The sequence below is a fragment of the Leuciscus leuciscus genome, assembly GCF_965113295.1.
Source record: "Leuciscus leuciscus genome assembly, chromosome: 10".
NCBI classification, from domain to species: Eukaryota; Metazoa; Chordata; class Actinopteri; order Cypriniformes; family Leuciscidae; genus Leuciscus; species Leuciscus leuciscus.
Window position 1 is genome coordinate 37,659,625 of NC_138734.1, and position 17,792 is coordinate 37,677,416.

At 35.0% G+C, this 17,792-nt stretch overlaps 2 protein-coding genes and 1 long non-coding RNA gene across 19 annotated transcripts in view; 2 read left to right on the forward strand and 1 right to left on the reverse strand.

Annotated features, from left to right (window-relative positions):
- mef2aa (myocyte enhancer factor 2aa) overlaps positions 1–8,875 on the forward strand; it is an 85,431-nt gene extending 76,556 nt beyond the window's left edge. For 8 of the 15 annotated variants that reach the window (XM_082182554.1, XM_082182557.1, XM_082182558.1 and 5 more), the window contains 4 exons: positions 1,019–1,045; positions 3,072–3,189; positions 3,439–3,562; positions 4,903–8,875. In XM_082182554.1, coding sequence (XP_082038680.1) covers positions 1,019–1,045; positions 3,072–3,189; positions 3,439–3,562; positions 4,903–5,251 — 618 coding nt within the window. In that variant the 3' untranslated portion in view covers positions 5,252–8,875. The remainder of the gene's footprint in view (positions 1–1,018; positions 1,046–3,071; positions 3,190–3,438; positions 3,563–4,902) is intronic. The other 7 variants (XM_082182553.1, XM_082182550.1, XM_082182551.1 and 4 more) reach the window with 2 other exon arrangements.
- Positions 1–17,792, reverse strand: part of LOC309508127 — a 746,145-nt gene that overhangs the window by 550,488 nt on the left and 177,865 nt on the right. The gene's annotated exons all lie outside the window — the stretch shown is intronic.
- Positions 11,125–17,792, forward strand: part of mctp2a (multiple C2 domains, transmembrane 2a) — a 51,278-nt gene continuing 44,610 nt past the window's right edge. For 2 of the 3 annotated variants that reach the window (XM_082183184.1, XM_082183186.1), the window contains exons 1-4: positions 11,125–11,280; positions 14,773–15,501; positions 16,483–16,542; positions 16,650–16,761. In XM_082183184.1, the coding sequence (XP_082039310.1) occupies positions 14,815–15,501; positions 16,483–16,542; positions 16,650–16,761 (859 nt within the window). In that variant the 5' untranslated portion in view covers positions 11,125–11,280; positions 14,773–14,814. Of the gene's footprint in view, positions 11,281–11,935; positions 12,743–14,772; positions 15,502–16,482; positions 16,543–16,649; positions 16,762–17,792 lie in introns of those variants that run through there. The other variant, XM_082183185.1, reaches the window with a different exon arrangement.

The following is a 17,792-nucleotide window of genomic DNA, read 5'->3' on the forward strand; positions in this document are numbered from 1 at the left end:
TCCAACATTTATAATAAATCAGCACATTAGAATGATTTCTGAAGGATCATGTGATACTGAAGACTGGAGTAATGGCTGATGAAAATTTAGTTTTGATTACATAAATAAATTACATTTTAAAGTATGTTAAAATAGAAAACCATTATTTGAAATTGTAATATTATTTCACAATATTACATTTTTTTTTCTCTATTTTTGATCAAATAAATGCAGGCTTGAAGAGCATAAGAGACTTCTTTCAAAGACATAAAAAATAGTAATGTTTCCAAACTTTTGACCGACTCTATATATTGTATGTATTTATTACAACTCATTTCCAGCTAATTGTATATATATAATTTATCCAATTCAATTTATATAAATTATAAATAAATAAATGCATTATTCTATTACAAATAAATATTACATGCATGTTAAAATGTAACATAAATTTCTTATATTCTCAAGAGTTCTTAGCTACATTTTCTCACTCTCATTTAACCTAGTGTTTACTATTCCACTCTGGTAAATAATCAATTAAATCAAGTGAAGGACTGTGCCAATGAAAGCAAAATGATTGATGGAGCTATTGGAAACACAAGCTCATGTATGGATGAGTGTCTGAGGTGAAGGGTTAAGCACATCCTAGCTGTGAGGTCAAGCTTCTCAATGATTTGTTTTTCCCCTAAGGACTTAAAAACCCCACTACTTTTCTCCCTTACTCCACTATTACTCTCCCTTTGTTTAGCATTTCACACCTAATTGCTGTGTTGTATAAACCACATGGCCATGAGGAATGAAAATGTTGTGTATTTAGTGCCAACAAATTTGACTTTTCATTTGAATTTGACTCCGAATTTGAATTTCCAGTTTTATTGCAAGTAACCCGAGGCAGCGTTCGGTTCACGCTTTAGTCTCTGAATTTGAATAAGTTAGTTTAAAGGCACGTCCTGGTGAGAACGGGGGGTTGACCCCGCTCAGCTTAGGTGTGCCACCTGGTTCTTTACTGACAGCTTCGTCTGCTCTTTTCTGTTGGAAGCAGTCGGAGGAGGAAGAGATGGAGTTGGTGAGTTTCACAGAATGCCTTGGGAAGACTGATACAGGGTTCAGTTTGGTTTTAAAACTAGCAGAGCCACACAGCTTAGTGAGATGATTCCACTGCTTGCGTAAAGATACACTAAAGCCAACCTGAACTGAATAAACTCATGAGTGTTGTGTGGATGTCTGGTCTGCATTGTGTGTGACTCACACTGCATGTACTGAGCCTTTTTAAGGAAGTTTGAAAGAGCCACAGTATGTTCCGAAATGTACGTGTACGTGTGTGTGTGTTTGTGCTAAAGAAAGAGTGTTGTGGGTGTATTTGAAGAAGAAAAGGAAAATGATGAATCCACAGAATCCCCAAAGATGCAATCATTAGTAATTATTTAATATTTGCCTAAGGCCTCACCTATAAGTCTGGTATCAGCTTATTAAAGCAACATAAAAGCTTTGATCAATCAAAGCAACATTTTAAGAAACCTAATCCACATAAAACATGTTCTAGCAGTCAACATATTTGAGTATTACCCAAATTCTTATTCTCTTGTGTTTCTTGTTTTTTGGCCTGGGCAGTGATTGCTTTATGATGATGATGTTGTTAAAATGGAGTTGAGTCCAAAATGATGACATCAGCTGAGGAGAACGCCAAATGCTGTCAGAGAACATATTTTCACTAGCAAATGAAACAAATGTGAATGCATTTTACAATACTGAAACACTACTGTACAATATTGAAAGACCACTGTTCTGTAGCATCTACTTTCCACATTAGTTGAGAGACTATGCAATGTCCATCTCAAACTCAGTATGTAGACTGAATATTCATCTACCTCAGCTAATGTAAAACTGAGCAAAATTGTTTTGAATTAAATATGCTTTTTAAAGTTATTTTTCTCTAAGTGTGTGTGTGTGTGTGTGTGTGGTTCAGGTATACCCTACGTTATGGGGTCAAAATGTCCTCACAAAGATGGCAATATCCAAAACAGTTTTTGGTCCCCACGAGGAAAACAACTTATAAATCATACAAAGTGATGTTTTTTGAAAATCTAAAAATGCAGAAAGTTTTCTGTGATGGGCAATTTAGGGGATAGAATATACAGTGTGTACAGTATAAAAATCATTATGTCTATGTAATGTCCCCTTAAAACATGAAAACCCAGTATGCGTGTGTGTGTGTGTGTGTGTGTTTGTGTGTCCACACACTGCATGTCCACACGTTTGGCTTGCGGTGACTATTTTATTTCACTGCATGCTGGCTGCTATTTGGATAAGAGATTTACCTTATTCGGTGCATTTCAGATCCAGTAAATAAACTCTCTTTAATATCAGTAATATTAATATCAGTTGTGTCTCCTAGGCAGCAGAGGCATTAAATTGAGTGCAATTTAAAGTCTGCTGCCTCTCATTTTTCTCTCGAGAAAAAGGCCAAATTTATCTCTTGTGTCTCAAACATCTTGCTTTATCAAAATAGTCTTCAATCAAGCTCTTTTCAATGAACTCAAATATTTCTCAGTAAATTCTACCATTTCCTAATAATTGTATAGCTCTATACTCTTACTATGTCAACCATTGTTTTTAGTTTTAAGGTATTTTAGTAGAAACATCTTAGACAAACCTGATTATTTCATACGAGAGTTTTTATTTTTGTATTTTTTTATGACTGTTAATGTGTGGATTTTCTATATTATTGTGCTTAAGTCAACACAGGTCACTGAATATTCCTTAGCAAAACTTTGCAGTGAACTTGTTTACAGATATACAGGTATACCACATGTTTAAGGCATTCTGTAGTGTCTTCATTTTATATTATATTTTCTTATATTGACCAGGGGCTTCTGAATTAAAGCCGTTTAACTAACAGCATCCTGCAAAACAGTTTGATTTCTTTCTAGAATGAATCTGCAGCGCCTCTTATTGGTGTAAAATGGTATTACCACAAAATTTCCACCAAACCACGCTGTTCTAATGACAGTGCTTCACATGGTTGGATATGCATGCATGTCTGTGATGGGATTTCTATCTCATTAACTTTGTGTATGTGGTCCTGTGTGCAGAACACTCAGAGGATAAGCAGTTCCCAGGCTCTGGCCACACCAGTGGTCTCCGTCACCACCCCGAGTCTGCCACCGCAAGGCCTGGTCTACTCAGGCATGCCCACTGCCTACAACTCTGGTGAGTATAACAAACACACACACACTTCTACAATAATTGTAATGTATTCATTCATTCAAGGTTTGATTTAATTAATCTAAGAGTGGCTTGATAAAAAAGAGGAAGACCCTATGTTTCATGACACCATCCAGCTCTGAGCTAAATAATAAACATAACACAAATACTTGAAAGGCTCTACAGTGTGAGTGCAGAGGTGATTGAGTGACTCATAAACTCTGTTGTTGATTGTTGTGTGTTGTTTTGCTCTAGAATACTCCCTGAGCAGTGCTGAGCTCTCCTCTCTGCAAGGCTTTGGCTCTCCAGGGCTCTCTATAGGCTCAATGTCGGCATGGCAACAGCATCAACTGGGCCAGGCAGCTCTCAGCTCGCTGGTGTGAGTAACATACTGTAGATGTGTGCAGTCACACACACACACACACACACACACACACACACACACACACACACACACACACACACACACACACACACACACACACACACACACACACACACACACACACACAGGTTTGCAGAACACTAACTAATGTTAGTGGGCAAGAGGTCAAATGCATTCTTAGTTGCCAAACTTTTTCATTTTTTATTTTGTAGAGAGTGGAATGAAAGGATGGATGGATGTCCTGGTCATAATTCACTCTAAAAATTAAAAGACAAAAATATAAAACCATATTTTGCTTAAAACTTCTTATTTTATCATTCTAGAGACAAACCAGTGCAATGAGGTTAGGGTGGGACAATCCGTTTGGCTGATTTGTGTTATGTTTTCCTGAAAAAGGGTCTTATCTTAATATCTCGTGTCTTGTGCTTCTCAAGTAAATGCATCTTGATTTAAAGATGTTCCGGTTTTTTTATGGAAAATACATTTAATGCAGAATAAAGGCCCCAAAAGAGAAAATGAAATGTATATTTTTTTGGACTTTAAGGTTTTTTATGATGGTATTTATACTAATTTAAATAAATAAATAAATAAATAAATAAATAAATAATAATGGTAATTACATTAAAAAAATGTAAGACATCAAGACACATAATGGCAGGGACAACATGCTTAATTATTATGAAAGTAATGTCACCATAAATCTTAATGGTCCTTTTTCTTCATGCAATTTCTTTTTCTTTTCTTTTTATAGATAGATAGATCAAAGTCTCACTGTAATAGCAGAGTGCATTGCTCACAGACAGAAAAAAAGAATCTAAAATGTTTCCAGAGCCTGTGAATGAAAGCTTTCATTTAAACGCAGTGGTTGTGCCATCAAAACATTAGTGAACTGTTTTTGACACATTCTGCCAGGCATGCTCTAATTAGATACCACCCTCTAAAATGATTCAGGTGCTGTTATTGCTGCAAGCGCCATTGAGTAAACAGATGGAGGGTGGGATATTATTATTATAGGGCTATCTGGGTCTCTGTTTTAGCGTCACATAGTTGCTGTTGAGTTCATATGCATATAAAAATGTTTTATGGGTTAGACTTTACAATGAGGTCTCAATTGTTGACATTAGTTACTGTATTAACTAACATTACCTAACATCTGTTACAGTATTTATTCATCTTTATTAACATTAGTTAACAAAAATTCATCTGTTCATTGTTTGTTCATGTTAGATCACAGTGCATTAACTAATGTTAACAAATGAAACCTTATTGTAAAGTGTTACCGTTTTATACACTTGTACTAATTTGTCATTTTGTAATTTCCTCTGTTTGTTCAGAGGTGGCCACTTACCTCAGGGCTCAAATCTTTCCATCAACACCAGCCAGCATGTCAACATTAAATCGGAGCCCATCTCTCCTCCACGTGAGCGCGTGACCCCGTCCGGCTTCCCGCCCCAGCAGCAGCAGCAGCAACAGCAACAGGCTTCCTCTGGCCGTCCCGACATGGGCCGCTCGCCCGTCGACAGCCTCAGCTCCTCCTGCTCCTCTTACGATGGAAGCGACCGAGAGGATCACCGGCCTGATTTCCACTCTCCCCTCAGCCTGGGTCGACCCCCCGCCGCCGGGGGCGAGGAGAGAGAGAGCCCCACGGTCAAGCGCATGCGCATGGACACCTGGGTGACATAAAGCTGTCTGGAGCTTGACAGCCAGTCAGTCACACGCAGGGCTGGGCAGGGGGAAAGGGAGAGAGGAGTGACAGCAGGGAGGGTCATTATTGTTATTATTCTATTGATATAATTTAATGTCATTTCACTTTTTTTTGTAAGTAGGTGGATGGGGAAAGAAATCGAAAATGTCCTGACATATCGAAATTTAACAGATGTGAGGAGAGAGAGAGTGAGAGAAATTCTCAAGTCGAGCAGTCAGAATGAATGGTGTACTCAAAAAAACAGGTGTTATCAGGTACTTGATGCAAATTGCATTGTGCGATAGTCCAATGTATGAAGAAAACATTTCGATAATTGTTGTCACTGGTGCAGTTTGACACTTGTAGCTGTTTTCGCTGTTGAATTTGCAAACAATCAAAGAAAGTTTAGGGGCGGCTTTCTGTCCGAAGGCTCCTGCCTGTTGGGCTCATGTATTAAACAATCTGTATCTGCACTCGCCCTTATATGAAGTATGTCACTTATTAATTTATTTAAAGGTATTTGATGATAGATTTGGATCAGTTTTACGAGGGAAGGCTTGTATCTAAAATGATATCACATTTCACCTCAGTTCAGACATTAAGTCAAAGAAATGAAAATGTCTCTAAATTTATAATGGACAGCAATTCAATTATAAATTCTTTTTTTTTTCTTTTTCGTTTTTAACAAAATAGGAAGAGAAAAGGTAGTCGTCATTGTACATTCATGCAGCTCCAACAACTCAATGGTAACGCAAGCCAAAGCCTCTATGTAATTTTGTCGTACTGTAGGTTGGGAATTTTCAGCATTTCTCTCTCGATGTTTGTTTCATATTAGTTCTGTCATAGTGTGCGTTGTTACAAACCTTGGAAAACGATTAACATGCAAAGCAGATCTTGAAACGATATCTAAAGCCATGAACACTTGCTGTTCTGTTTGTAAATTAAAGATTTGAGCCAAACCTTTTTTTCTTTTGTTATGTACATAGCAACTTTAATATATATCACTTTTGGTGTAAGTACGTATGTATTGTACCTTCACCAGATTCAAGAAAAAGTATATTTTTGTGGATTACTGCCAAGTTTACAAGGCGAGATCCTTATTAAGTAGAGTATTCACTGGTTAATATTTACTATTTTGTTAACTATACTGTACTTTCTTCAAATCTGACTATTACTGGTAATAATCAAAGTGTTTTTTTTTTGTTTTTGTTTTTTTTCCTAGAAGGTCATTTTTGGGTCGTTTACCCTTTAATGGTGGTGAATGTCTGTCCATAAGAAATTGTAACAACAGAGCTGTATGATTCAGGCTCAAGTGTCTATTTTGTTTTGTAAAACGATACTCGTCATGCTAAGAAAAAAATATGGTTGCATTTCTTACAACTGTTTTGTGAGGGATTAGCCTGCAGCTGCTGAACACACTGCCTACTTTAACCCATCACGGCTTAGATGCACTATTCATCGATATCCAGTACAAGACACAATTCTCTTTACAGACGTTCCCACAGTTTGTAAAGAAAGCTCATTTTGTTGAAACCCTGTTAAATTCATTTCAGCCGAATTCCTCCGAAATTGTAAATACCATATCTTTAAGTACCTTCACACATACATGCATACTATGTACAGAACACCTTTCAAGTTCTTTTGTGAATTGGCTCATCTACAGATTTCCTAATGTAAAGGAGACACCTTAAGGAGGCATCAGTTCTGTATTGCTGGACAAGAGGGGGTGCTGTAGCTTTCTCCGGCGTCGCGTTTCGCTATGTGTGTGCATATCTCCCCGTCGCGGGGCTCTTCATGTGTGGCTGTTTGTTTGTGGCCTCTGGCTTGCATCACACCTTTCTGCCCCTCAGGTGGCAAAGCGTCAGGGGATTCAGCAGCTAAAGATGGAAATACTAGACAATGCAAACAAGCTTGGACATGATATCTGTACTGGATTGCACAAAAAGTTTGTATGTTCAAGTTTGCCATGGGATGCTCTCCTCTTCAGATTTGTTATGTATTCGGTCAGTGTGCGCATCCTCCCTGCCCTCTTGAGCACCACAGCAACTGGCAATAAGCTGATATTAATCTATGCAGTCCCCAACCCACACATAGCCAGGAGCACAAAGCATTCACATTGAAAGTGGAATTCTTAATAAAAAATAAAATAAATTGAGAGAAGAAAAAAATAAAATCATGCATATTATACTATCACATACCCATTAATCATACAATGTTGCCTAGTTGATGAATGAGAAAATGACTGTTAACCCTTTCTCCTTAAGTGCTTGCATATTAAAGAGATAGTTCACTCAAAAATTCTGTCGTCATCTACTCATCCTCAAGTCATTACAAATTTGTATGACTTTTAACACAGAAGATGATATTTTAAAGAATGTTTCAACCTTTTTTTTTTTTTTTGTGCAATTACAGCTAATGGGGCCCAAAACAAATATCGACCCCATTGATATTCATTAATTGAATTTTCCCATTTTTGGGTGAACTATCCCTTTAACTTTACATATAAAGGCACACTGACTAAATATGACAACCACAAGAGCCATGCAAACACTGCTTTAGGTATAGCTTTAGATTTAATCTCAGATGTACGAGCTTTGTTGTCTCAGCTGAGTTGAAACACTTGGGAAACCCATTAGAAACTTCTACGATGTCTGTCAAAATCATTTAAAGTTGATCGCAATCAAAGCTTTTTCAGGGTAGACAAGCAATAATGCCAGCCCAGTGTTCTGAAAGCACTGAGGATTAAAAACATGCAGGATTTTCATACCGCGGTGAATGCACACACAAACACTCAACATTAGTGCTTGATTAGGAATCAGGGAGTTTCTCTGCTACATGCACAATTAGAGCCTTATTCCAAAGAGTTGCTAGTGTTCCGAATCAAATCTGATGTCACTCATCACATTTTGAATTCATCGAAACGAAATCACCCTCACGTCAGGGGTCCCTATAAATGCACATGAGAAATACATAAGAGATCTAAGGGGGGAGGCCGATCCTTTGGTGTGGAGTGCTGTGTCACAAACTGTTGAATGTGAAAGGAAAGGATAAAGAGGAAACAACAACTGTTTGTTGCTTACTTTCTTCACTTTGCTGTGCAAGAGTACACTGCTTTGCTTTATGGCTTTTCTAAATCAGAATTATGTATTTGGTAATTGTTTGTAGTTACTAGTTCACTTCAAGAAGCTGTTTGCGGTTTGGACGCTCAAATCGTTTGGCGGCACAAGCTGGACTTTGTTGCCATAACTGAAACAAGATGTTTCAAAAATGATTAAAAAAAAAAGGACAAAAAAAAAAGAAAAAAAGATTAAAACATGAGAGAGAACTTTAATCTGCATTATATTTCCCTTGAATGTGTTGTTTTATCTTCATTATACAATAAATATTCTAGTGAACTTTTTATTGAATGACTAAGATATTATGCTAGAGATTGTTGTACAAATTTGTATTCTGCATTCACTAAAGTAAAGATATTGGCTTTTATTGTGTAACATAGGTTCTCTCGCTTATTCTGTGCAAACTGAAGTGAACAATTCTTTGAATTTGAGTAGACTTTGTCCACATGTGAAGTCCCAAACATTAGAATCTGTCCGCTTTATTAAAAACCTCATTGTACCCTCAAATACTCACTCTATGTGCCTTCATACTGCATCTCTGAGAAACACACAGTCAGTGCACATGGAACTTCAGTGTGGAAGTTGGGTAATATTTTGCCCATGAACTAGTTTAGGCTTTTATGAAACACATAGACCAGAAAATAGACATTCAAGAACAGTCGTTAAAAAAACAGTCATATAAAAAAGTATTTGTTTATATGATATCAAGTTTATGTGAAATTCTTGAAACAAGCTGATTAAAAAAAAATTTATATATATATATATATATATATATATATATATATATATATATATATATATATATATATATATATATATATATATATATTCAAGTTAACTTAAAAAAAAAAAAAACATAGCCTAGAACTTGTGTGCCAATTTAATAATAATAATAAAAACGTTACATAATTTTAAAGGTAAACGCTTTTTATTAACTTTTATAAATTTTTGAATTACAAATGTCAATACATTTTCTTAAGGTTTCTGCATTTTAAATGGACATAAAAAGGTATATACACTACTGGTCAAAAGTTTTAGATCGGTAAGATTTTTTTATGTTTTTAAAAGAAGTCTCTTCTGCTCACCAAGGCTGCATTTATTTGATAAAAAAAATAAAAAAATAAAAAAATATTATTGTAAAATATTATGACAATTTAAAATGACTGTTTTCTATTTTAATATATTTTAAAATATCATTTATTCCTCAGATGAAAGCTGAATTTTCAGCATCATTACTCCAGTCTTCAGTGTCACATGATCCTTCAGAAATCATTCTAATATGTGACCCTGGATCACAAAACCAGTCACATGTCGCACGGGTATATTTGTGGCAACAGCCAACAATACATTGTATGGGGCAAAATTATAGATTTTTCTTTTATACCAAAAATCATTAGGAAACTAAGTAAAGATCATGTTCCATGAAGATATTTTGTAAATTTCCAACAGAAATATATTAAACATTTATTTTTGTGAGTGAATGCAGCAAAATCATGAACATAAATGCACAACTTTAAAGGTGATTTTCTCAATGTTTAGATTTTTTTGCACCCTCAGATTCCAGATTTACAAATAGTTGTATCTCGGCCATATTGTCCTATCATAACAAACCATGCATCAATGGAAAGCTTATTTATTCAGCTTTCGGGTGATGTATACATCTCAATTTCAAAAAAATGACCCATGTGACTGGTTTTGTCGTCCAGGCCAGGGTCACAATATGATGATTTGATGCTCAAGAAACATTTCTGATTATTATCAATGTTGAAAACAGTTTTGTACATTTTTATTTCATGATTCTATGATGAATAGAAAGTTCAAAAGAACAGCATTTATTTAAAATAGAATATTTTCTAACATTATAAATGTCTTTACTGTAACTTTTGATCAGTTTAACTCATCCTTGATTAATAAAAGTATTGATTTATTTTATTTATTTCCCCAAAAAAATTAAATTGAAATTCTTACTGACCCCAAACTTTTGAACGGTAGTGTTTAATGTTACAAAAGCTTTCAATTTCAGATGAGTGCTATTCTTTTGAACTTTCTATTCATCATAGCATCATGAAATAAAAATGTAAAAAACTGTTTTCAACACTGATAATAATCATAAATGTTTCTTGATTATCAAATCATCATATTAGAATGATTTCTGAAGGATCATGTGATGCTGAAAATTCAGCTTTGATCACAGGAATAAATTACACTTTACTATATATTCACATAGAAAACAGCTGATTTACATTGTAATAATATTTCACAATATTACTGTTTTTGTTTGTATTTTTAATCAAATGAATGCAGCCTTGGTGAGCAGAAGAGACTTATTTTAAAAACATTAAAAAAAATGTGAGCATCACGTCATCGACACATTTACATGCAATATGAAAACGATCCAGCAGGTGGCGCTGAATTTGCATGCAGACAAACCCAATAGTAAATGGACAATAACGATACAAGCATTGCAAGTTCAATCCCAAGAAGCATTGGAAAGGAAATAGTTATTTCAGATATTATATTTTAGATAAAAAAAAAAAATATAAAAAAAAACGCAACCAACCAAATGATAGGTATACATACAACGCGTAAAATGTCAAAGAACAATATATCAGTTTAGGAGTGTTCATTTACATTTTTAAATATCTAGGAAAAATGCAACAAAGCATTTTACGTTAGTAAGCTACACGCCATATCCATATCTATGGTACACGCTACCAACCTGAAACTCCGGTAACTGCTGCAAAACTAGTCATAACTCCGCCCTGGAGAGGCAAACCGGTCCAAGCAGAAATATCTCTCTGAAGACATCACTACTGAGTCTGACACTTAGCCTACAGATGATGTGAAACTTACTACAGTTGTCAGTCATGTCTTCTACAAGAAAACACGTCCAGTAGTTCATCTGGAAAGAGGTAAGAGCTTCCTCTTCGTCAAATATTTTTTCATGGTAACAGTTTCTGTCAAAATACATAGATGCTACAGATGTTGTTAATGATGTAAATGATAAATCACTGATCTACTTCAATATGCCAACTTGAATATTTAGCTATTTGCAGTAATGAAACAATCTCAAACTTTCTTTTTGCTTTAAGTTGTCGAATTGTCCTAATAATTTGCTGCCAATTACATCAACAAAAAAGTAGAAACCAGCCTAACACACCTCTGAAAACAATGCAGGCCAACACACCTCGTGAACATTTATATGTAGTAACATTATATGGTGCAATCAAATTCATAATTGTGAACTATTGTATACTCTATATTCTTATTTCTCATTTTAACTGTTGCTGACAAAAGAGATTTATAGAAAGTCTCTGGTATGCTTTGCTGTGGAGTGTATTTTTGGAAATTTGTTATTTACTGAAGTACTGTTGAAACTAAAAACCTTGTTTTTACATTTCTAAGGCAAAAATGATACACTGCAACAATGATATGATCTGAAGAAGTCATGGCAACCATGACTTTTGATCATATCATTTTACAGTGTATCATTTTTGCCTTAGAAAGGCTATTTCTTTATTTCCTCCATTACTCATCTAAAGAATAAACTAAACTAATTTAAATTAAAAAAATGTAAAGTAAATATGAGTTCAACTCCATTTTAAAGACTATAGCTAAAGAATGAGCTGAAATTACCTGCATAGCCAATTGAATTTACTCTACTGAGAGTAGTTTTACTTTTCAGTAGCCATACCATGACTAAAACAACATTCTCAGCACTTTTTACACTTCTGTGTTTGCTGATCTAGACATGAAAAGCATGTTATAGTGGTCGGCATTGTCATGTGATAGTCTTCAGATGTGTGACCATTTTTTGAGAAACATCACAGTTCGACCACAAAGACAGCGGCATGGTCTGCAAGTTGACAATGCAACAAGCACTTTATCTGCATACTTTGCAGTTGACTCGTGTGCCATTGTGCTCTACACACACACACGCTGTTTCGTGTCAAAGTGTGAACCCTTGATATTCTCTGTGTTTTTTGGCGGTTTCACCTGAAAAACAGTGTCCAATCCGGCTCCTGGAAGGCTTATTGTCCTGCAGAGTTAATCAATCCTATTCAAAACAAACCTGAACCAGCTATTCAAGGTCTTCAGGATTACTCGATACTTCCAGACAAGTGTGATGGGGCAAGTTGGAGCCAAACTGTAGGATGTTGGCCCTCCAGGAGCAAGATTGGACACCAATAACATGCTCTGCTTGAACGCTCTTCAGACTTCAGACTGGATCTACTGTACTACACAAATGTTCTACGCTCAGAGCTGCTCAAGGAAAACAAAAAGAAAGCTAAAAATGAAGGTCTTCTCCTTCAACCCAACATCATGCGTTCATTTACAAACAGCAGTAGTTCATTACAAATTCTTTGCTGAAAAGTGAGCATCATGTACCCTAACAAGTAACCAAAAAAACGCTGACAGGACTGTGGGTAGATTACCACCAGTGCATAATAACAGTTGGTGCTAAAGGGATAGTTTACCCTAAAATGAAATTTTTGTCATAATTTACTCATCCTTAAGTTGTTCCAAACCTAGATGAGTTTCTTCCTTCTGTTGAACACAAAAGAGGATATGTTAAAGAATGTTGGTAATCCAACAGTAAAAAAATAATACAATGGATGTCATTGGCTGTCGTCATCAGTCTGATTACCAACATTCTTTAACATCCTCTTTTGTGTTCAACAGAAGGAAGAAACTTGTACAGGTTTGGAATAACATCCCTTTATCAATTGTAAGAAAAACATGAACATGATTCATGTCTTATATAAGTGGAATTATAATAAACACTTTAATATACATCTAGATGAAATAAACAGATGTATGTATGGTGTGCACATTATGTACTGTATTTACAGTAGGGCTGAGACAACCGATTCTTTTGATAGTCGATTAGTCAACTAATTGATTATTTCACAGATTAATCAGTAGGCTTTGATCGATTAGTTAATTAATATATGGAGTTGTACCTATTAACTAATAAATAATACGGTAACACTTTACAATAAGGTTCATTAGTTAACATTAGTTAACTGCCTTAGTTAACATGAACTAACAATGAACAATACTTCTACAGCATTTATTAATCTTAGTTAATATAAATTTTTACATTTACCAATACATTATTAAAATCAAAGGTTGTATTTGTTAAAATTAGTTGATGCACTGTGAACTAACATGAACAAACAATGAACAGCTGTAGTTTTATTAAGTAACGTTAACAAAGATGAACTCAACTAATACAGTAAGAAATGTATTACTCAACATTAGTTAACTAACATTAACTAATAATAACTAATGAACCTTATTGTAAAGTGTTACCAATAAAACAAGGAAATCACTTTGAAAATGTCTTTTTAATGAACTTCGAGCCAACACTGAATAGACCAGTATCCTTCAGGTTTTCTCAGAAGTCATCAATAGGGAACTACTATAACTGGTACTGTGTTTTTATTAAGGTTCGGCATTGATACAAATTTCTAAATTCGATTTCTAAGCTTACGGTTAGATTCCGATTAGATTCAATTTGATTCAATATCGATTCTTTTGGATATATATCAGGTACAGTACATGTACATATTTCCCAAGAAAAAAATCTCTCAACAAACACTATAAAGTTAAACTATAGCGGGAACCCACAATCCAGTCAGTTGGCACTGCAATATTAAAGGTTAAAGTTAACAACTGATTTGCATACAATTGCATATAATACAGTTTTTATAATAATAATGTACTTTTTAATAAGAGTAAATATAGGAAAATATAATAATATAGTGCTTATAATAACTTTTTAATAAGAGCAAATATAAGAACATTTTATAATATAGCGCTTTTTCTTTAAATGATCCTCTCTCATTTTCTAGCTAACTTACAGTTAACAGAACATTTTTAGAAACTACACTTCTGTTCAAAAGTTTGAGGTAAGATTTTTTAAATATTTTTTTGAAAGAAGTCTCTTATTGTCACCAAGGCTGTATTTATTTGATCGAAAAATACAGTAATAACAGTAACATTTTGAAATATGTTTGCTGTTTTATTATATGGCAAAATGGCATTTATTCCTGTGATGGCAAAGCTGACTTTTCAGCATCATTACTCCAGTCTTCAGTGTCACATGAAAACAGTTGTGCTGCTTAGTATTATTTTTGCTAAAACCATGATACGTTTTTTTTTCTATGCAGATTTTTTTGAATAGATCATTCAAAGCAACAGCATTTATTTGAATGTCACTTTTTATGTCACTTTTGTTTTTAATGTCACTTTTTAAATGACTTGACCCCAAGCTTTTGAAGTGTAGTGTAAGTTCACATTATTTTACTTAGATTTTTGTAACTTTTCTTTTGTAACGTGATACTTTGGGTTTTTCTTTTAAACTGTCTAACACACATTGCTTGTCTTTTGCCTGACAGTTGTTTAATTTCAACTGAAGTGCAGTCTCATCCACAATCACAATGGAGCAAAAGAAGAAAGTCTGGCCCAATTTCCGTGAGAGAGCAAAGCTTAATCTGTTTGGAAAGAAGGGTCTGGGGAAGAAGAAAAAGACCCCTCTGAAACACAGGAGGAGTATGTCAGTACCGGACATCAGGCTTCATCCTCATGCCATGAGGATGGCTTTGCAAGATGATCCCAGGACACCAGGTCAACACTCCGTTTTCTTTGGAAACCTGGATGGTGACTTGGATGAAACAGCAAGTGAAACCTCCAGTCTTGCATTATCTGAGCAGTCCAGTGTCACTGACATGCGATACTCCTGCAGCCCAGCACCATCAGAGAAATCAGTTCCTGCAGACTTAACACTTCCAGTGGAAACTGATAAGCGCTCAAGAGCCACGACATGGTACACAGATGAATTAGATGCACCGACTCCACCTACAGAAAGACTGATAACACCTGTGCCTGCAGAGAGGAAATCGCCTGGTCAGAGACCGAAGAACCCCTCAGATAAAGTGGCTGCAGCCCTTAGCAGAGCCGGAAGACAGATGTCTCCCGCGCGAGCTTCAGATGACATGTGTGTATGGACCAACACAGAGTCAGTCAGCACTACTCTGTCTGAGGAGAAAGCCTACATTTCTTCTCTTACTGAGCACGAGCAGTTTTCTCCAATGGATATGTTCATTGCAGGGTCCGCAGAGGACATGGTAAGTCATCTCAGAGTTTTCTAATTATTATCACTACATCTGTATGCACTACTGTTCACAAGTTTCAAGTCAGCAATATTTGCTCTTTTTTTTTTGACATTTCAAATATTATAAAATGTTTAAATTTCAAGCAAATGCTGTTCTTTTAAACTTTGCATTCATCAACAAATTCTGAAAGAAATGTATCACATTTTCCACAAAAATATTAAACTGCACAACTGTTTTCAACATTGATTAAAGTAAGAAATGTTTTTTGAGCAGAAAATCATCATATTAGAATGATTTCTGAAGGATCATGTGACACTGAAGACTGGAGTAATTATGCTGGAAATTCAGCTTTGCTATCACAATAATACATTACATTTTAAAATATATTAAAATGGAAAACATTTATTTTAAATTGTTATAATATTACTTTTTTTACTGTATAAAAATAGCTAATATTCAAGTGGTGTGCTTTGAATGAAATGGTGCCAGGGTTATAATATGTGTTCTGTAAATGTCAGTACAGATGTGGAAAATAACATATCTCTATATTATACATTTGTAGACTAATTATAAAATGAATCCAATTATCTTCTTTATTATGATTTGTTATAATTCTAATATATATTAACACAAGATGAATTTGGGATTTTGATTCTCAAAACCACTCTAATATGAAATTATTAGACCGATATATTTTCAAAGACTGAAGATTACAGTATATCTATCGAGTAGAGTGGCCGAGGGATGATATCATACTGAAATATGTTCAAATGTATCCAAAAGTCTGAGAATACATAGAATATCTGGATTTTTTAAATGATTATTTAAACCTGACACATAAACAGAATAAGTTTAAGCAAAATTCCAATTCTAATTCTGCTATTAGACATTAAAAAAGCATGTTGCCAAATCCTCAATGTACCATCTATTTGAGTATAGCAGAGGCAAAGTAATGTAGAACTTTCTCATTTTACATCTTAATCTCTCCCTCAGGACATTCTCAATGAAACCAGTGACTTTGATACGCTTTCCTGTTCAGAACAAGAACGAAACGTGAGTATTTTAATTGAAAAAGCGATGTGTAAAGACAATAATATTATTGATAAATTGATAATAATATAATCCAGCCTTGACCAAGTCTTTTACACACTACTTTTCAGATCTCAGAAGGGTTAAATGACAGTCAGAGCGCTCTAACACAGCAGAAGGTCCAGTATCTCCTCACCGTCAATCTAAAGGAAGGCAGAAACCTGGTTATCAGAGACCGCTCAGGTACTGAACTCTGAAACAATCACTGACACAGATAATTAATCTAGGATAACACTGGGTGGTGTGGTTTACTCATAGGAAATGAATGAATGAGTAATGTTATTAGTAGGTCATGACTTTAACATACTTTATTCAGCACTATGCAAAATTCTTGAGAATTTAGATTTAGAGTTTTGGTATTAAATGGTATTACTCAGCTGGTAAAGTAACAAAATCACAAAACAGGATTTACACCTTTCATTATTGTGCTGGAATGTGCTGATGACCATCTAACCTGCATAATTCCACATAAAGCTCCGCTGATTTTCACATTAATAAAGTTCCCCTTATGTGTTTCATTGTATTAACAGCATAATTTGCTTACTTAATATAATGAAATCAATAAAATAATATTACTCTCCCTCAATAATAAAACAAAAACAAAACTGTGGTTTCTCTCTGAACATTAGAAATCATTAGAATAAGGAACATTTCTGATAACAAAAGAAAGAATGTAGACATGCAAGATTTTTCTATGGCAGCCTTCGGCAGTGTTGACATCTACAAGCCACCATACAGTAGGTTTCCTAGATAAGCAACAAGTTCAATTCTAATCATTTTAAAAATGTAATAAACACATCAGATTACATTCAACTTGCTTCTAAAAATGAAAGGTCTCTTTTACATGCAACAGAAAGTTCATGAGGGTTTGTCTAGTCTTGTGTCAGTGTGTCAGTATCTGCTCTTGGCTCTGAGAGGATACACAGTAGAGTGGAGTTGGGCATCGCCCTCAAAGATGCCATGGGATGAGCTTTTGCCTTTTGAGATGTTCTCTTGTACCACCGAGTTCTTGATGTATCGTAAGTCCTCAAAGTCTTGTCGACCTTGAGTTAGTGTTGGCCACTTTAGGATTAGTGGGTGAGGTTGAGTCATATTCTTTCTTGTGGGTCTGTCTGGATCTGGAAAATTGGATAACATCCAGTGTTTCCCAGAGGATTTTGTGAGACTATGGTTGGAATCATATATGGAAAGACATGTTTCCATATCTTGGAAAC